We start from the raw sequence: 21,722 nt of genomic DNA, 5'->3' as shown, positions 1-21,722 counted from the left end.
CGTATTCCGAACATATCATATCGGGAATTTTGAAAAATTTCTCGTATCACCATATCGGTGTCATATCGTATCGGTATCGTGTCACATCGCTTCATAGATGGTCATGATTGTAACAAAGGAAAAAGTGAAGGGAGAGGATCTCCTTCTAAATCGGACGGGTAAGAACTAGGAAATCCAATCAATGTACTCTGAACTGGTATAAGCCAGCTGGCAATGCTTTTGTAATACTTCTTTCTTATCTGGAAACCTCTTTACTTAACTTCCATTCCATAACGATTTTACCGATATAGTGCCAGCTCAACATATATGTAACACACACACACGAAACTAACCTTAACAAAACCAAAAGACAACCCAACAAAAAACAAAACAAACTTCGGTTCCTTGTTCTAATCTTATTTTTCTCAAATTCAATCCTCCTTCATATCTGAATCTAAAACTTTGAGAAACTCATCAAATACTACAATTCATTCTAACAACAAAAACATCCTCAAAAAATGTCGAACATTGAGGAAAATTCATCTCCCCCGAATATACACATCCAGACTCCACCAACTGCGCCACCTACGACGGATAGAGACTATCAGACAACGGCGAACGGAGGAATTGCCGGAATATTGAAGCGGTGGAAGAGAGAAGACTTGATAAAGAGAGGATCATTGGGATTAAGAGGGATCGCTCTGCTTTTCTCTCTGATTTCATTCCTTGCAATGGCTAGCAATAAACATGGTGATTGGAGAGATTTCGATAGATATGAAGAGTATAGGTAAAAATGTTCAACCCCTTTTCATAATTTTGTGTTTAGATTAATGGGTTTGGATCAAAATTTGATTTTTTTTTTGTTTGATGTTCAATTGGGGTGATGAACTGATGATGAATTGATGAATTTTGATGTAGGTATTTGCTGGCAATTGCGATTTTGTCGAGTTTGTATACTGGTGCTCAAGCTTTTCGTCAAATTCAAGAACTTTCTAAAGGAAAACCATTGATTAAACCAAGTGTAGCAGCTATAATTGATTTTTTCGGTGATCAGGTTTGTAATGTCAATTCATTTCTATATGGTGTTACATTAGTTTCAATGTGTCTATGATACTGTGAATAGTGTGTGTGTAGTGTGAGTGAGAGTCATGAATCATGCTCATGTGTTGAATTAGCATTCAATTCTCTGAAAACCAATGTGTTGATTAGAGTACAAGGGATTTAGGTTGTTAAAATCTCATGTTCTTAATTGTCATCAAGTATGAAGACCGGTTAGTTAACCTTTTTAAATAGTTTTGGGTCGAAATGTGTGTCCATTGGGTTCGAGTCATTGGTTAGTCTCACATCAACTATAAATCGACTACATATTAGATATATTATATATAAAAGAGGTGACTCGTATTTTCAATGTCTCAAGATGTTTTTGGGTAAACATGTGTTGTCTGGTTTCTTGTTGATCCTGACGCATTGGCATGTTTGTTGCTTTTGTTAGAAATTGATGTTCTTCTTAAGCCCATATCCATTGTGATCCAAGCCCATCCATTGTAGGATCCCTCGATAACATTTTGTATGTGATACACTTGGCTTGTTGCAAGTATCACACTTGTATTATTGCATGTAGTTTCCCTTACCACTTGTATAGATGCATGTACTTCCTTTACCACTTGTTATGTTGCATGTATTTCTCTTGACACTTGTCTTCATGCATGTAAGCTAAGTAGTTGCTCCTTCTACTATAAATAGGAGTTCACAATGTACCTTGTATCATCAAACAATTAGCAACATAACTTCTTCCTCCAAAACTTTATTGTCTTTCTAGTTTTCTAGTTTCTCTAACCTTCTTCTCCACCACTTTATAATAGCCTTTGTTTTTTCTTACATGGTATCAAGAGCTTCATTGATCTTAACGGGTCTGTGAGGAAACAAAACCAGCAAGAAAACATTCAAAAAAAAAACCTTTATACACCATAAATGGCTTCCAACAATAGTTCTTTACCTCCTCCTCCTATGTTTGTAGGAGAAAACTATCATTTGTGGGCTGCAAAAATGAAAACTTATTTGAGAGCTCAAAGTTTATGGGATGTTGTGGAAAATGGAAGCACCCCACCGGCTCTTCCAAACAACCCAACAGTAGCTCAAATAAGAAATCACAATGAGGAAGTGGCAAAAGAAGGAAGAGCACTTGCCATAATACATGCAGCTTTACATGATGATATATTTATCAAGATCTTGAATCTTGAGACTACAAAAGAAGCTTGGGACAAGCTGAAGGAAGAGTTCCAAGGGAGTGAAAGAACAAAGAAGATGCAAGTGTTGAACTTGAGAAGAGAGTTTGAAGCACTAAAAATGAAAGAAACCGAAACTGTTAGAGAATTTTCTGACAGAATTTCGAAGGTGGTTTCACAAATCAGATTGTTGGGAGAGGATCTCAGTGATCAAAGAGTTGTGGAAAAAATTTTAGTGTGTCTTCCAGAGAGGTTTGAAGCAAAAATATCCTCTCTCGAAGAAACTAAGGACTTTTCTCAAATCACACTTGCAGAGCTTGTTAATGCTTTGCAAGCTACTGAGCAGAGAAGATCTTTAAGGTTGGAAGAAAGTGTTGAAGGTGCTTTTGTGGCAAACACAAAAGGTAAAAACCAAAGCTACAATAGTTTTGGGAAAAAACCTTTTGGTGAGAAGAAAGGGAAAGGAAAAAAGGAGGATGTCAACAACAAAGGAGAGAGCTAGAAAAAGAAGTTTCCAACTTGTCAACATTGCAAAAAAGATACTCATTTAGAGAAGCATTGTTGGTATAGACCAGATGTTAAATGCAGAGCCTGCAATCAACTTGGTCATGTGGAGAAGGTTTGCAAAAACAAAGCAAACCAGCAGAGACAACAAGCCCAAGTTGTCGAACACCACCAACAAGATGAGCAATTATTCATGGCTTCTTGCTATTCAACCGGAAGTAGCAAAGAAACATGGCTAATAGATAGCGGGTGCACCAATCACATGACTCATAATGTTGGCATTTTTAAGGAACTTGATAAGTCCTTCTTCTCTAAAGTTACTATTGGCAATGGAGAACATGTTGATGTCAAAGGAAAAGGTGTTGTAGCTGTTGAAACTCCCTCAGGTATCAAATATATCTCAGATGTTTTATTTGTACCTGAAATAAATCAAAGTCTTTTAAGTGTGGGGCAAATGATGGAGAAGAACTATTCATTGCATTTCAAAGATAAGAGATGCACTATTCTAGATCCTTCTGGATCTAAGTTAATGACTGTTGAAATGAGGGGTAAAAGTTTTCCAATTGAGTGGAAGCAAAAAACCATGCATGCTTTTCCAAGTAGTGTTAATGATTCCTCCTTGTGGCGTAAAAGGTTGGGTCACTTTAGTTACTCAACCTTGAAACAAATGAGTTCTCATGATTTGGTTGAAAATTTACCAATCATCGAAGATGTTGTTAACATGTGTGATGTATGTCAATATGGAAAACAAAGTAGATTGGCATTTCCCGATGCGTCAACCTGGAGAGCTTCTAAAAAGTTACAGCTGATACACACTGATGTGTGTGGTCCGATGCCAACGACGTCTTTAAATGGCAGCAAGTATTTTCTGTTATTTATAGATGATTTTACAAGGATGAGCTGGGTATTTTTTTCTTAAGCAGAAGTCAGATGTGTTTCCTGCATTTCAGAGTTTCAAACTTATGGTTGAAAAAGAGACTGATTATCAGATTAAAAAGCTCAGATCTGATAATGGAACTGAGTATACAGTAGGGGAATTTAAAACCTTTTGTGAGCAAGCTGGAATTCACCATCAATTTACTGTTCCATACACTCCTCAACAAAATGGAGTGAGTGAAAGGAAGAACAGGACAGTCATGGAGATGGCTCGATGTTTGCTCTTTGAGAAAGGTATTCCTAAAACTTTTTGGGCTGAGGCTGTAAACACCTCAGTTTACTTGTTGAATTTGTTGCCTACCAAAGCCTTGAGAGGAAAAACACCGTTTGAAGCATGGTATGAAAGAAAGCCATCTGTTGAACATTTAAGAATATTTGGATGCGTGTGTTATGTTCACATTCCAAGTGTGAAAAGAGATAAATTGGAAACCAAATCTGTGGTTGGTATCCTTTTGGGGTACAGCAGTAACTCTAAAGGGTATCGAATTTATAATTTGGAGACAAAAAAAATTCTGGTTAGCAGAGATGTGAAGTTTGATGAGTACTCTAAATGGAATTGGGAGAAGAGTCAAGCAGAAGGTTCAAGTAAGGTATTGCCTGCTGAAGATAGTTTGGAAGATGAAAATTCAAACTATGATAGTGATGATGATTTTCCAATCCGAGGTACTAGAACCTTGGATGATATTTATGCAAGGTGCAATATAGCTACATTAGAGCCTACACAGTATGCTGAAGCTGCTAATGTTGAAGGATGGAAAGTTGCCATGCAGGAGGAGATGAAGATGATAGAGAAAAATCAAACTTGGCAGCTTGTAGACAAACCAGAAAATCAAAAGATTATTGGTGTTAAGTGGGTTTATAGAACCAAACTCAATCCTGATGGTTCTATAAATAAACTTAAGGCCAGATTGGTGGTAAAAGGTTATTTTCAACAACATGGTGTTGATTTTTCAGACACTTTTGCACCTGTTGCAAGGCATGATACAATTAGGTTGTTGGTTGCCTTAGCAGCAAAATTGGGCTGGAAAATTTATCATTTTGATGTTAAATCAGCTTTTTTAAATGGGTTGCTTGATGAAGACATTTATGTCGACCAACCTGAAGGTTTTAAGGTTGCAGGAAGTGAAAATAAAGTTTACAAGCTTCACAAAGCCCTCTATGGCTTAAAACAAGCACCAAGAGCATGGTATAGTAGAATTGATGGCTATCTTCTGCAAAGTGTTTTTAAAAGAAGTGAAAATGAAGCTACTTTGTATGTTAAGTGGTTGAAGAATGAAGTGAAGCTAATAGTGTCCCTGTATGTTGATGATTTGTTGGTTATAGGGAATGAATCCAATTCTCTAAGTCAATTCAAGCAAGCTATGGAGAATGAATTTGAGATGACAGATTTGGGTGAAATGAAATATTTTCTTGGTATGGAGATTTTTCTGTCAAATGTTGGAATCTTCATTTCACAAAAGAAATATGCTTTGGAGGTATTAAAGAAGTTTCATATGGATAAGTGCAAGCCTGTTTCCACACCTCTGGTTGTGAATGAAAAATTATCAAAGGATGATGGTGATAATAGTGCAGATGCTTCTATTTATAGAAGTATAATTGGATGTTTGTTGTATCTTTCAGCAACAAGACCTGATATAATGTTGCTGCTAGCTTACTTTCCAGGTTCATGCATTCTCCAAGTCAAGTTCATCTTGGTGCAACTAAGAGAGTTTTGAGGTATATAAAGGGTACAACTGATTATGGTTTGCATTTCTTGAAAAATGAAAGTGGAGACCTCCAAGGATATACAGATAGTGACTGGGCTGGAAGTGTAGATGATGCGAAAAGTACCTCTGGTTATGTTTTCTCATTTGGCAGTGCTGTGTTCTCATGGAATTCAAAGAAGCAAGAAGTGGTCGCCCAATCATCAGCTGAAGCTGAGTATATTTCTGCTGCTGCAGCAACAAATCAAACTATTTGGCTAAGGAAGATTTTATCAGATGTGGGACAATTTCAAAGCAAAGCTACTGTCATATGGGTGGATAACAAATCTGCTATTGCTATAGCAAAGAATCCAGTCCAACATGGAAGAACCAAACACATCAAGGTTAAATATCATGCTATTAGAGAAGCTGAAAAGTCAAAGGAAATCAGTTTGGAGCATTGCAATTCAGAAAATCAAATTGCAGATATAATGACTAAAGCTCTTTCTAAGGGAAAGTTTGAAGAGTTGAGGTCAATGCTTGGAGTATTCAAGAAAAACATCAAGGAGGAGTGTTAGAAATTGATGTTCTTCTTAAGCCCATATCCATTGTGATCCAAGCCCATCCATTGTAGGATCCCTCCATAACATTTTGTATGTGATACACTTGGCTTGTTGCAAGTATCACACTTTGTATTATTGCATGTAGTTTCCCTTACCACTTGTATAGATGCATGTACTTCCTTTACCACTTGTTATGTTGCATGTATTTCTCTTGACACTTGTCTTCATGCATGTAAGCTAAGTAGTTGTTCCTTCTACTATAAATAGGAGTTCACAATGTACCTTGTATCATCAAACAATTAGCAACATAACTTCTTCCTCCAAAACTTTATTGTCTTTCTAGTTTTCTAGTTTCTCTAACCTTCTTCTCCACCACTTTATAATAGCCTTTGTTTTTTCTTACAGCTTTACTCCCGACCCTCTCTCGGTCTCCCCAACAAGATCTTCAATTTTTGAGCTTTCTCATAAGTTTTAGGCTAAGAAGACAACAAATACACTTTATAAACTATATTTGATAGGCCCTTATATCATCTTAGATATATAGCAACTGATGTTAGATTAGATTCTTAGTCCATTTATATGGAGAAAAACATAGTGAGTAGGAATCATGTTGATAGGTTACTTTATCTCATATTTGTGTAGAAGATTTTGGTGGGATTTTTTTAAGAAAAAAAAAATGACCTTTCATTTTCAGACTAGATTTAATTTTATTTAGAAAATTTCAAAACTAATTAATCTTTGAGGTGCTGATAAGATGCATTGCAACTTGGCTTTAGCCTCTGCATGAGGCATTGAGCTATAAGCCTATAACCATTGTGAAAGAGACTGGTTTGAAAACTTGTGACATCTCTCTGAAGTTCCTCTTATGTAAGAAGTGAAAATGAAAGCTCATTTAACTTCAAGTTTCATTGACCTTTCAAGTGGTTCAAATACAATCACATGGGAGAGAAAGTTCAGTTGACTTGATTTATTGATGTAGAGAAAAAAAAAATCCTTTTGAATTTGACAACCATGTAATTCAGATGACTGGTGTATGTATGTGTACAAGCTTCATTTTGAATAATTCAAAGCTTTATATACAATTATTTATTCAAAAATTTTATGACTAAACTCTTCGATAATGTTATGTTTGCTTTTGTAAGACTATGAAATGCTAGCAACTTGATCTGAGCTTGAATATTGACAAACTTTTTTGGTTGCAGATAATGGCATATCTTTTGATATCATCAGCATCTTCAGCAATTCCACTAACAAATAGAATGAGGGAAGGTGCAGACAATATATTTACAGATGCTTCAGCTGCAGCCATCAGCATGTCGGTTTTCGCGTTCTTTTGCTTAGCAGTATCAGCAGTCATTTCTGGCTTTAAACTATCAACTCAATCTTATAGTTATATTTGAACAACTACAACAAAATTCTCCATTTATTGTTTCATACATCAATTTACTTTTCTGTAAATCATCACATTTATCTGTATATCATTCTTGTGAAAGGGAGTCAGGCTCAAGATTCTCCTCCCTTTGGTTGTGTATGTTACAGTGAAAGATTATGATATTGATTTGATATACAAACACAAATAGAAATAATATATAATTTTTTCAACTTGAGATTCTATTGCCATTTTTCCTACGCATACAACAAAAGAATAATAGTATTCATCAGTTAATACTCATTTTTTGTATATCCTTGTAAATATTGATGATTCTTTGTTTCTATTCCTATGAATAGAAGAATAACTAAAATCCTACATTCTATACAAAAAGATATGCAACATAATATATGAAGCTGTGGTCCCAGATTTAGAAGTCTTTTGACAGAAATGACTGAAGGAATGAATCATCCTTCCTCTCATCCTTGGCCTTTAAGTATCCAGCATCTGAGTATTGTGAATGATTAGCCGATGAATATCCAAAATTTCCATTACCCTGCAACATGTCCGGTCGAAATGATTCTTGATTTCCGTTTGTAGGCAGCCCGGTCTTGTTATAAAATGAATTTGTGAAACTTGATGAATTAGAATAACAATTCACTGCTGAGGGCCTAATAGGCGCCGGTACGATGGCATTGTTCATAGAATTTCTGTTCATGTTATAACCTGCAGAACCGCGCGCAGCTGGTACGTCATGGTTGTGTTTCCCTTCGTAAGTTGTGATCACGGCTTTGATATCATGTGCAGCTCTTTCAACGTGTTTTCGAACTGTACAACCATGGGCAGTGCATTTGTAATAGCTCCTGCAGATTTTGAAAAAATGAGTAAGTTAAGGCGTTGGCAATTATAACACTTGAAATGTATTTATAGCTCTAAATTGCAGTCCGCAATTTCAATTGAAGCCACAATACAACAGTTTTAGATGTGTCTGTAAGGACATCATAACAATAATTGTGGCTGCACATTTGCATGCATTTTAGCACAATATAAAGGTTTGCAGTGTAACCGCAATCACAATTTAGAACCATTGACTAAAGTTTTGTGTTTTTGTCAATTAATTACCTTGCATTTGGGTTTCCTTTAACAACTTTCTGTCCATATTTCCTCCACCTAAAGCCATCATCAAGTATATCGATTTCACTTGTAGTTTGAACTACAACTCTAGGTTCTTTAACAGTTCTACTAGCCGAGGCAGAATAGACATCATTTTCATTATCACCCTTCCTGCAACAATAAGAATTAGAATCACAATTAGTTCCATTTAAACTAAGTGTACTATTAAATCTCATTCTAAAATCATATAAATGAAGTTGTTAAACTTAGTTTGCTTATCTTACCATCTTTTGGCCTCCGGTCCATTTGCGTCATCATTTCCTCCACCAGAATAACTGGTCTGTGATGTTTGCTCAAACTCTTCCTCTCCCACAGAAGCTGAAGAATCTTCTTGTATGGAAACATGATCCATCACCGATTGATCAGAAATTCCGGAGTTAGTGCAAGACGAAGATGGTTGAGAGCTTGTTCTTCTATTTGACTGAGGCTTAGGATGATTGTGAGTTCCCTTATATACAATTTCAGTAATTTGTCCATCCAAATCCTTCTCAACTTTCTTCTTCATTGAGCAATTCAAATGCGTGCACTTGTAATAACTGCGTGGATTTTCGCTTCCTTTCACTTGTTTCTGTCCATATTTTCTCCAGTTGTACCCATCTTCTGACCTCCTTTGTTCTCGAACGGATTGCGATGCATTATTGTAGTTATTGTTATTGTAATTATAATAACCAGATCCATTAACTGAGCTATTATGTGTTTCTGGTTTAATTAGTGCCAATTCTGAGGAAAAGTTCTGAGTTGGTTGGAATTCAGATTCCGATACTGTCCTTTCGGATAAAATATCGTTTTGGTTTGTAGGTTCATTGAATTTCCATATGTTTTGTTTCTTAGCTTGTTCCTGCTGTTCAAGTAAAACAATAATTTAATTTAATTAGAATTATAATTATAATTATAATACAGATTTAGATTAAAACTATATGATATGAATGACAAATTCAAAGGTATTATCAATAAACTAAACCTTATTTTACTGTGAGATTTTGTGACTATTCAACATGATAATCATTGTAATATCGTCTATTAATTTAATTATCAAAGCATAGAAACATAATTGAAATATTTTCAACCAATACTTGAGAATGAAGATGCTTGTCAATTTTTTAGCCATCTTTGAAATATTCAACATGTGTTTTTAATACTAAAACAAGAAAAAGAAAACAAAAAGATAAGAACAAACAAAAAGATCATTTAAAAGGACATAAAAAACTGCAAACAAAACTAAACTGACCCCACAAGCCAATAATGTTAGACCAAATATACGACACACAAAATGATACTCCCTCCGTCCCAAAATATAAGCAAAAATTAGTCAATGAAAATTGATGTATTTGCTTTAAAATTTAGTCCAGATACATTCACTTTTGTTGACCTCCTTTTACTTATATTTTGGGACGGAGTAGTACTTCTTTAAGACCCTCTTCCGATAAACAACTTAATTAGAAACGTATCTTATAACCAATTATCATAGAAGTTCTTATGTATAAGCTATTTCTATGACAAAGGATACGGTTAAAACTGTTATGGAGTAACAGAGTTCGAATCTCAACTCATGCATATATAATATCATGTCTCTACCAGTCTTACCAATTGAGTTAAGTTCATGGACATCATACAAGTTCTTATGTATAATCTATTTCTATGATAAAGGATAAAGTTAAAATTGTTACCATATAAACTATAAGTTGTTTTCATCTTCAAACCTTACAAAAATAAGCTAAAAACAGCTTATGAACAAGTCATAAGCTATTTCCATAAATCTTTCAAACAGTTGTTTATGCTAGTACATAAGCTAAAATAAGCCAAAACACACAAAGATTAAGTCATAAAAAAAAGTGCTTACCAGTTGAAACATGTCTGAGGAAGATTGAAGAACAGATTCAGGCTTTGTTTGAGTTGGAAAAGAGAAATCAGAGTAGTTTTTCACATCTTTCTTATCACCTTGTTGTTGCTCTTCTTCCTCTAAACTGTTCTTATTCCAGTTAAAACTCTGATTAGCAAAAGCCTCAGTAGTTGGAGAAGCAAAAACCTAAAACATAAAACAAAAACAACCCACAATTAGAAATGTCATAAAAATTGATACTTTCATAAACAAAAAAGCATGAAAAAGTTAAAAACTTACATTTGGAGAAGAAAGAAAGAAAGGTGAGATCAAAAAATCAGATGGGCTGAAAGTAGATGAAAAAGGTAGATGAAAAGAAGGTGATTGAGAAAGAGGAAGAGAAGGTGGTTGAACAGATTTGAATTTAGGAACATCATTAAATTCAACAAGGTGATTAAGACTATGATTATGATTATGATTATGATTATTATTATTATTATTATTATTAATATTATTATTTAGTTCAGAAGTTTCCCAGTTACTATGATGATGATGATGATGTTGTTGTTCATCCATGGTCATGTTATGTTACTGTTTTTGTTGGAGAAATGAAAGAATGAGAAAAAATTTGTGTTTATGTTAGTCAAAAGAAGAATTTTATAAATGAAGTCTTTTGTTAAGTTATGAAATGATGAAGAAAAGGTTTGAATATATATATTGAAGAGAAAATGTTTTTGATGATGTAAGAAAAGGAAACAAGAGTGGTGTGATATAGAAAAGGAGAGAGGTGAATGATTGTTGGAAGGAGTAACAAAAGTCATGCAATATGTAGTTTCTGAGAAGGTGAAGATTTGTTTGACCGTGGAATATCAATAACTATACTTGGTCAATAGTCAAGAAATTGTGGCTTTGACTAGCCTTAAAGAGAGAGAGAGAGAGAGCCATGTGGATTATCTTTTAACTTTTAACTAAAGAGGGAGGGTTATACTTTATCACAAAAGAGTATCATATATGTCAAGTTGATTTTTTGCTTGATTTTATATTTTTATCAAGTTAAAATACAGTAAATGTCTGTAAATAAAAATACAGTAAACTTTTTTATGGGCACAAACTCAAATATCCTTTATATATTAACACAAAATACTTTGCAACAATAATTTTCCCTCCAAAACATGTCATAATCCCGCCTAATTGCACTTAAGTCCGCCTAATTGCACTTAAGTCCACCTAATTAACTTCACCATTAAATTAATGAGTCCGCCCAAATGCTGCATGTGACATTTCTCTGGTTCCAAAGAAATTGCCCAATCCTAAATTTTCATATACTGTAATTAATTTCCAACAAAAAAACCTTTTAAATTGTTTTAATTTTTAACAACTCAATTCAACCCTTTCCAATTTCCCGTAAAACACTTCACATTCCAACAAAAAAAACACCTCTTCAGATTCTTGATCTTTTAATTACCAATTCCATTAGTACTTCTTAGAAAATGATGAGAATAAGAGTTTTGTTATCTCTTCCTCTTTGCATAAAAAAATATTCTCTTCTCCTCTACGCTATAGTCCATACTATTTATTCTCCTTTTCTTTTGTGCCCCACATTTCGTTCACTGGATGCACCATAAATTGTGGCCATGAATACAAAGATAAGAGAAAGAGCTGCTAGAGATATCACGGCCAAATTATTAGTTTCAATTTTTTATTCTATTTCCATTTTCTTATTTTTGTTATTGTTTCTTCTTTTCTTGAGTTGCTTCTTAGTTTTTACTCTATGTGTATGGTTGAATATTTCTTAAAATATCTATCAATGATTTTTGAGTTTTGTCTTTGCTTTGAAAATATATATAATTTTTAATTTTAATTTATAATCACTTCATTTATTATCAGGATATATGAAAATCATGGGAGTTGCTCAAGAATTTCAAAAACATTTGGAAGTTACAGGCCATCGACCTTTCAGACTTTCATATGAAGTACTATGTTTATGATGTTTTTATAGGAAGTATCAATGTCCATTTTCATCCATCACTAATACACTAATACTTTTTCTGGTCTTTATCTTCGTGAAATGTTTAATGTATTTGATTTATAACAAGGGTTGAATACATCTAATATTCTATGAACATAAAAAAAAAAAAAAATTGTTTTCATATTATAAAGACCGGATGAACTATTTTTCAATGAGACACAAGATTTTTGTCCATTGTTTGGATATCTAAATATTTGTCCATTGTTCTATTAGTTTTGCTTTTTGTCCGGTGTACTCAATTAAATCTGGACAACATATTTATTTTTATTGCAAGCTGCCTAAACTATTAAAAAAGTATTGAATGGTCAAAATTGAAACATTAATCCCTCCCGTGAAAAGTACATGGTAGAGGATGTTGGAATATTTTACAATATTCCAATAATATTATGTGGGCAAATATCTTTATATAATTATATTAGCTATTTATCAATTAGGAGCCTTAATTGATTAAGTGATCAAATAAAGTTAAAAGGCTAATTAGATTTCTATTTAGAATTAATTAAGTAATTAATTAATTGGATACGGGCTCAATATGAGTGGATGTCAGGATGGCCCATTTCGGAATAATGGGAACCCTAATTGGCCATCACACTATATATAGGCTATGGTCCCCAATATACCGGACACACCGCATATCGACTCTTCTCCCCATCTGAAGAGTCCTAAAGGCATAAGGAGTCCTGGTTGAGGAAGAACCATACAAGCCAACGGATGCTCGTCATCCGTCTCTCTCTTTGTGTGTCAGGATACTCTGCGGTTAGTTCATCTGATGGATTCGTCATCCAGGTATTCCTAATACTAATCCTTGATAAATCAACATGTCGTAGATCCTGTTTCATATACATGTTCATGTTTATTAAGCTTCCGCACTAAAATAAGATTATGGATTTAATCTTTGTTATTAAGAGCATGTATATGATTAAATTATTAAGTTAATTCCAACAAGTGGTATCAGAGCAGGTCTTCGTGTTTAATTTATTGGGATTATCTTCGGTTTTGCCTGAGCTATATTCACATATACTATGGTTTAATTTCTCCCGTGACCCTTCTTCATATGAAACCAGATTATTTTATTTTTTTTCATTGGGTGATTTTGTATTTCGGTTTTATAAATCCAGCGTCGTGACAATATTTTTAATCCATGATTAAGTACGATGTTTTGTAGTGGCAACGTTCAGATTCATGCTTTGTTTTGAAAAGCAAATTTTTGGTTGATATATATTTGACTAATTATGAATGAATAGTTATGTGTCAAATAGATGCAGACTTAATTTTATCATGGTGTGTATATATGGCTTATGGCTCTAGGTCGCCGTTAATCAGAAATAAGGTTCGGTGTTGCAATTTCTTTATGGTTATTGCAGTTTTGGTTATTTGAGATATATATTGTCTCTTTTTGGTTCTTCCTGTATGTATGTGCCTTTGCTACGATCGTAAGTCCATCACCGTCATGCTTAATTTGAGTTGTTTCAAAATTCAGAATTCAAATTAATTTGTTGTTGCCATTAAAGGTCATATGTATGTGTGATTACTATTATCTGGTTTTGTCAATTCATCACGCATTTAAACAGGACAATTTTTTGTTTGGTGAATTGGTATTGAAGCAATTTTTTTTCACCAAGTGTAATTCTTTGGTTGACTTATTTTCAGTTATAATGATAAACTGATAATATATATAATATATAAGTCTAATTTGTTTCTTTTGGTTTCAATTTTGAAACAAATCTTCATATTTGATGCGGTTTCCAAATATGGCTATTATTTCTATATAATTTTTAATTGCATTCCTTATAAGATCAGATCTTCTATGTTTAGTTTGTTCTCATATACGGTTATTTTTGGTGTTAATTAACCAAGTCTCTCTAATTTAATTAAATTCAATATTCATATTTGTTATTTTGAGAAATTATGGTAGTAGCTTTACGGTTAAAATAAAACTTCGGTTGTGATGAATATTGAAATTTTGGTTTGGTACAAAGGTTTGAGACTCGGTTGATAACTGAAATTTTGAGAAATAAAGTATACGAAGATTTGGTAAATATATATATTTGGTTATTATAGAAATTAATAAGGATTCTCAAAATACTTTGATTAAATTTGGTATGTACAGAAATTAAAGTTTGATTCTTTAAATTTTGGGAAAATATAGATTCCATAATAATTTGTTTAATTACAAATATATAAAGTTTTTTTTTGGTTTCCTTCTATTTTGGAAAATACAGTTATAGAATTCTATTTAATTATTTAAAGAATCATTGAGTATATGTGAATAAATTGTTGCATGAATATTCTTTGGTATATATAAAGATTTAATTTTATTTGAAATTAAATATTTGGTTTATAGCATGATTATAATGTTTGAGTTAATTGTTATTAAGTTTCTACAATAATTTTCTTTTATCATGCTCTTCGGATATATTTCATGCTAATTTAGTTTGCTTGTGAGTTTGTTCTCACACTAAGGGATGTCATTTAATCTTTTGATTATCAGGTGACATCATAATGAATAAGGTCTACATTTTGTGAGTAGTGCCTTGTAAATTTAAGACTTTTCCCATTTGATTTAATAAATTGTTAGGTATTTTGACTGAGTTGGTTGAAACAACATGTTGCAAAAGTAACCTCTGTTGCGTAGATTTGATTCAGTTAGAATCACATAAGGATGTATAAAATTATTCATACAAACTATTTTGGTTTACCAAAAGGTAGACACAGTTCGGCCGAATAATTACATGCATATATATTCAATTTATTAAATTGTCTAGTAATTTTGATTGAGTTTGTCGAAACAAAAAGTTGCATAAAGCAACCTCCGGTGAGTAGACTAGATTCAATTGAAATTATAATAGATGTAGTATGAGATTATTCATGCGAGCTGTTACAGTCGGCCAAAAGGAAGACGTGCAGTTTGGTCGAATAATATACATACCTGTGATGGTAAATGTGTAGTAATTATTAAGTTTATCCATGTGGATAATGGTTGGTGTCAAAGACGCACATTATTTGACAGGACTTATTACTAACATTTGATCATTACGTTGAGAGTACCGCTTGCAGTTAATTCTTACAATCAAAGATTGGGGATTGATGGTGCGTTTGGTATCTTGTTTGTCTTATAATTTACAAATAAAGAAGTGCACATCTCTATATTAATTAACTGACGTGCCTAATAAAGTCGTGTTAGTGTAGATCCATACAAGTATTTAGTGGATTGCATTCACACTTATAATGGTAAACATGTGACGATTATAAGGATTTATTATTTTTTAATATTGATCGTCAGTGTTTGATCATTGTCATGAAATACCACTAGCAATTGATGTTATTTTTTAAGGGTTTGACATCAATGGTGCATTAGGTATTTTGGTGAGTAATTTTTTTTTAGTTCTCTATAAACTAATATAGTTTATGTATCTGCAAAATTATTTTAGAATTTTAAATTCTTAAAATTCTAGCGCTTAGAAATAAAGGAAGAACATTGTGTTCTTGGATCTAAACTTATGTCAAGATGGAGAAACTCAAATTCTCTCACTATTCGGTAACTTTAAAGTGAGACTCAAGTATAAAAGGCGAGTATACTCCGAATGACATAGGTCATGATCATAAAGTTTTGAATCCCAGAGACATTTGAGGTATTATTTAAGATGACACAATTTTTTGTCATATTTTCTTTGCTTAAATTAAAGTTTCTAAAGCAATAAAGCGAAAAATAAGCTCTCGTCGGAGAGATAATATTTCATTCGGATTATTAAGCAAAGAAAATCTCAAGGGCACATTAGGTAACTATTTAATCTTGATAAAGCGATATAATTTTGACAATCAAGTTACTTTGTCAAAAAATTTAGCATATAGTGTTCTATTTGCACAATTAGTCTTATAACTATTAAAGTTAGAAATGATTCTTTAATAGAATCATTTCATAAAGTGTGCAATAAAGAAACAGTTGAAGCAAGAGAAAATAAAATAGTGTTCATTATGTAAATACCTCAAAGGATAAAGGCAAATAAAGAATAATAAGAAAATTTGATCTAAACTGACAAATTTCCAATGATGTTGAAAGACACATTAATCTGGCGGGGAAATAAGTCGGTGAAGATTGATGGTTTTTCAACTATTTGTTAGATTTTTGTTATTAAGTTATATTTGTATTTAAGAGACAATTTGGTGAATCATCATGTGAATTAAGTTTTGTTTTAATGTTATAAATTCTTTATTATTATTTTAAACTAGAGATTCAATTTGTTTTTTTTTTTTTTTAAATACAAATATTATTATAGTCAATTCAGTTATTACTTGTGACAATCTAAAATTGTTAAAAATTTTGAGAAATATAAACTTTGGTCCCATGTTAATGAACATTATGAGACGGAAATTGCAAAGTCTCTTGAAGATATTGAGTTTGGGGGAGAGATATGGTAAAAGAACAAAATTGAGTGAGGAAGAATTGATTCTAAATCAATTCATATAGTTACTATTTATATAGTAAATTTGGATCCTCATAAGGACATTAGTGTTCTTTCTCTCAATTAAGTTAAGAGATTAATTCATGAAGATCAAACTCAATACCTTCAAGAATTAAAGTATGAAGTGTCATAAAGTGTTGACTGAAAAGAGAATTCATGTTCGTTTTATTTTGAAAACTCTATTAGGACAGTCACGACACTTGTTACTTATTATAGTTTTTGGAGCTAAATAAGATGGATATCAAGATAGTGTTTCTTAATAACAACATTAAGAAACACAATAAAGTGCAATCAGATGAAACTTTATGTCAATAGACACAAAGTAGATAATGTGCAAACAAAAGAAATCCATCTATTTGTTAAGAAAGTTGTCTCATTATTGATACCACAAAAGTCTCTCATAAGGTGATTGTCTCATTTGGTTTTGAGATGTATATTTTGGAGAGATGTGGGTTATACAGGTTCAGTGGGAGTATGCTTATATTTCTTACAGTTTAATGAGTCGATTTTATTTTATTTAGTCAACAGTGATATACGATTATTGTGCGGAACCAAGAAATCACTAACAAAAGTTTAGTGACAAAAGATCTTGGGCACATCTCTTTTGTATTAGGCATTTTGATACTTGGAATTTTCAATGTATCATTCGGTTATCACAAAAGAGGTATATCAATAAAGTTGAAAGTAAATTCGACATAAGATCAATAAACTAAGAGACTGCCTTAATTATAAAGGGAGACTATCTAGTCTCAATCATTGTTCAAAAGAAAAATCTGGAAATTCAGAAAATAAAGTATTTTCATATATGCTTCAGCTTTGAGAAACTTATGTATGATCTTATTTATATGCATCCGGAAATAGCTTATATAAAAAGATCATTTGGTAGATACTTGAGCAATTCATAATTTGAATTTGTTGAAAATAGGCAACCATAAGGATTGTTATAGAGAACAATAATTTGTGCTCACATATCGGAGATCTAACAATTTGGAGATCATTAGGATGTTCGACTCCGATCCTTTTAGAATGTCTATATTTAATGGACATTCTAACTCAAGAAATGACTATTGGTATTTATGTCACTTGGTTGCATAAAGTAAAAGGTTTTGAAAGACAAATTAAGTTATATTGTGACATAAATTAGTCGGACAATGTTGTTGTTGGATGATAGAACATATAGAGATAAAGTTTATGCTAGCTGACTCACTAATCAAAGACGTAACACCTAAGGTCTTTCATATTATTTTTGTCACTAAGGATGTCTTGGATTAGTGAGAGTCTCTAATTTGTTATGTTCTAACTTTGGTATTGATAAAGATACATGTTTTGTTAAGGTTTTCTGCAGAAATAAAGTTTGAGGTTATTATTGTTATAACAGGTTATGTATCTTTGGTGCAAATATTGAATTTGCAAACTTCAGTTTGATCTCACTAAAGTTTTCAGTTGGACCAGTTGGAAATAGGCATGATATAGAGATCACATTGCATGAAATTTCCATGCCACTCATCCATATCAGATCTATGTCGTCAAGTACATTGATGTGGTGGTCGTCGGGGTTCCGTCACGTTATACGTCAGTGACGACAGCCGCGGTGGTCCCATTATTGGTGTATGAGATGGACCAGATTGTAAAGTTGAAATCTAAAGATAAATAGCATTCGGATGCGCGCCTAAGGAACAATGATATAATTATAACGATATGTAGCCCAAGTGGGAGATTGTTGGAATATTTTACAATATTCCAATAATATTATGTGGGCAAATATCTTTATATAATTATATTAGCTATTTATCAATTAGGAGCCTTAATTGATTAAGTGATCAAATAAAGTTAAAAGGCTAATTAGATTTCTATTTAGAATTAATTAAGTAATTAATTAATTGGATACGGGCTCAATATGAGTGGATGTCAGGATGGCCCATTTCGGAATAATGGGAACCCTAATTGGCCATCACACTATATATAGGCTATGGTCCCCAATATACCGGACACACCGCATATCGACTCTTCTCCCCATCTGAAGAGTCCTAAAGGCATAAGGAGTCCTGGTTGAGGAAGAACCATACAAGCCAACGGATGCTCGTCATCCGTCTCTCTCTTTGTGTGTCAGGATACTCTGCGGTTAGTTCATCTGATGGATTCGTCATCCAGGTATTCCTAATACTAATCCTTGATAAATCAACATGTCGTAGATCCTGTTTCATATACATGTTCATGTTTATTAAGCTTCCGCACTAAAATAAGATTATGGATTTAATCTTTGTTATTAAGAGCATGTATATGATTAAATTATTAAGTTAATTCCAACAGAGGATCCATTTCCCATAGTCATAGTTATGTGGCAGATAAAGAGTTTCTCTAATAATAATTTTACATCATTATATTTCAACAATAATATAGTGAAAAGAAATTTATTATAAACATATATTTTGTGGAGCTCAAATAAAAAACAATGTTTATTGTAGAATCAGGAGAATTGTGGAGTACTTATTTTGAAACAACTATGAAACTTTTTTCCAATATTTGACTTCAACTAATTTGAAAGAATGATATATCTGACTTCTTCAATTTGACATCCTCTCTTCCCTTCATTGTTCTTTGTTTTTGAATGTAGGAAGAACATCATCAATTCATTACTTCCAAATTTGAATCAATGTTACACATTAATCGGTTAAACCCTTCAAGAAATCGTGAGGGATGGATTACAGACAATCAGTACCAAAATTTTGCTTACCAGATGTGTTGCTTTGCTTTAGTGTTTTAAAATTTATACTTTTTTTATGAACCATAGTATAATAGACATATTGTTGTGCAAAATTTTGTAATCAATTTTTTTGTCAATCTTTAACATTTATAAGTTTTATTTTATACACATAACTTTGCTTCAAATTTTTTTTAATACACATAAATTTTAAATTAAATAACTTTGCTTCAATTTTTTTTTAATACACATAACTTTTAAATTAAATTTATATACTTACCCATAATTTGTCCCGTGCATCGCACGGGTATAAGTACTAGTTTTTTCTTAGGAACACTCACAACAAGTGAAAAAAATGAAAGAGAAAAGAATTTACGTGACAAATTTAATTTTCTTTAGATTTTTTGATTTTTTGATTTGTGTGTATATAACTAAATTTTATGCCCAAATAATTGTGTCTATTAAAATATTAAATACTTATTTTATATTTTTGGAGGCTTAAGACAATTTGTCTTAATGCCCTCCTTCCTTTATCGCTGAGCCAGCACTCAGTGGCGGAGTTAGACTAAAATGTCTGGGAGGGTCGTGGCGAAGTAAAAAAAAAAATTGTTTTAGGGGCGATTTATATATAGAGATCAAATTACACATGTATAATATTATACTATTCAATATTTGAACGAATACAAATTTAACAATATACACAGTTGGGTTGAAAATTTGTATTATATAGATCGTTCAGTAAAATTTTAAATAAATCTAGAATAATTTAATGTTATTAAGACCTATCAAAATTAATCTATAAAAAAAAAAAACCTATCAAAATTACGCACTCTCTTCTTTCTACCACTTGGCTGGCTGACGCTTTTGTTAATTAACTTGAAACAAATTATATATAACGTAACTTTGAAAAGAAAATATATATATATACATACCTATTAAAAAATGAAAATTTGGGGACGGGCCGCGGCCCTCCCCAGCCCATAGGGAGCTCCGTCCCTGCCAGCACTAGACGGTCCAATTAAGTTGTCCTTAGTATGAAGTTTGTTAAGAAAAAATCTCCAAACTAAAAAGAGATATATTTATAGAGGAACTAAGTTATTTCAAATAATCGCCTTAAACAACAAGGAATTTGTCTGAGTTAACAATTGATCAACATCATTAACGGAGTGTCCTTTTTTTTTTTTTGAAAAGACCAAAATGAGATATATATATACCAAAAAGTCTTCTCAGCACAAGACGTACCAAGAGAGACTAAAGTAAGTTACAACCAAAATCAAAAAGAAAACCAAAAGAAACTATACAAGGCCCAAACAAAGCATAGGACTAGACCACCAACTATGACAGTTTAAAGCTAAAGTACTACTCGTTGCTTTCAACCACCTGAATGAAAAAGTTTTGATCTTGTCCAACATAAAAAGTAAGGAATTCGCCGAGCCTCTAAACAATCGATGGTTTCTTTCGGTCCATACAACCCACACACAAGCAAGCCAAATGAGTTGCATAAAAGAACGTCGTGCTCGAAGACCACCCGCTGAACCAGTAAACTGAACGAAATGATCTGAAAGCAACGGAGTGTCCTTTATCGACATCAAGACACCATTCTCATTTATCTTGAGTGTGTACTTAAATAATAAAATTATCCAACACCAAACAACACTCTACCACCATTTCATCCTTCCCAAAAAATTTACCTTTGCCTATAATGTGTCACCCTTCACCACGACTCTCTCACTCCAAAGTAAACATCTTAGTCACCGAAAAATTCTTATTTAAGGACAACTCAAATAACCTTATAAATTTATCACACAAAAGCTCTTCCAAATCACACTTATGAAGTTCTATTTGTTCCTTTTGATTATTAAGGTTTTTACCTTTTAGTGATAAAAAATTATTCAACTTAACTATACACATAGATAGTACAAGAAATAACATCACAAATGGGTTCTATGGTGTAGTGGTTAGCACTCTGGACTTTGAATCCAGCGACCTGGGTTCGACTCCCGGTAGGACCTATTATATATTTTTTTTTCTGCATTTTTTAGTTTTACTCTTAAAAGTTTTAAAAAGAAATATAATTAATTCAACATAATCCATATCTTTTGTGCTTCATCGATCTTTAAAGCTAGGAATGAGGTAAGTATGTATGTGTAAAAAAATCTCTGTTTTGCTTTTATATTTCTGGGTTTTATTATATAGAGTTGACAACATGGTGTTTGATGAAATGCCCCAATGAAGTGAGGTTTATATAATTCTTGATATGTAGGATAATGGATTTATAT

The 21,722-nt window shown here is 32.5% G+C and overlaps 2 protein-coding genes and 1 non-coding gene across 4 annotated transcripts; 2 read left to right on the top strand and 1 right to left on the bottom strand.

The window, feature by feature from the left end:
• Positions 1 to 269: 269 nt before the first annotated feature.
• LOC123889439 (CASP-like protein 4B1) lies at positions 270 to 7,491 on the top strand. Its single transcript, XM_045938779.1, has 3 exons — positions 270 to 766; positions 898 to 1,033; positions 7,092 to 7,491. The coding sequence occupies exons 1-3, from the start codon at positions 498 to 500 to the stop codon at positions 7,287 to 7,289; spliced, it is 603 nt and encodes a 200-aa protein (XP_045794735.1). The 5' UTR covers positions 270 to 497; the 3' UTR covers positions 7,290 to 7,491.
• Positions 7,337 to 11,017, bottom strand: LOC123889438 (probable WRKY transcription factor 33). Of its 2 annotated transcripts, none has more exons than XM_045938778.1 (5): positions 10,551 to 11,017; positions 10,272 to 10,457; positions 8,656 to 9,269; positions 8,381 to 8,542; positions 7,337 to 8,121 (listed from the first exon to the last, which is right to left on the bottom strand). In XM_045938778.1, the coding sequence occupies exons 1-5, from the start codon at positions 10,830 to 10,832 to the stop codon at positions 7,689 to 7,691; spliced, it is 1,677 nt and encodes a 558-aa protein (XP_045794734.1). In that variant the 5' UTR covers positions 10,833 to 11,017; the 3' UTR covers positions 7,337 to 7,688. The 2 variants fall into 2 exon arrangements, with proteins under 2 accessions (XP_045794734.1, XP_045794733.1); XM_045938777.1 differs by having other exon boundaries at positions 8,656 to 9,272; positions 10,551 to 11,013.
• Positions 11,018 to 21,383: 10,366 nt separating this feature from the next.
• TRNAQ-UUG lies at positions 21,384 to 21,455 on the top strand. Its single transcript has one exon. It is a non-coding gene; the product is annotated as a tRNA-Gln (tRNA).
• The last annotated feature ends 267 nt before the right edge of the window (positions 21,456 to 21,722 follow it).

The sequence above is a fragment of the Trifolium pratense genome, linkage group LG6 (genome assembly GCF_020283565.1).
Source record: "Trifolium pratense cultivar HEN17-A07 linkage group LG6, ARS_RC_1.1, whole genome shotgun sequence".
Taxonomy (NCBI): domain Eukaryota; kingdom Viridiplantae; phylum Streptophyta; class Magnoliopsida; order Fabales; family Fabaceae; genus Trifolium; species Trifolium pratense.
The sequence above is the reverse complement of the archived record's forward strand: the minus strand, read 5'-3'. Positions and strand labels throughout refer to the sequence as shown.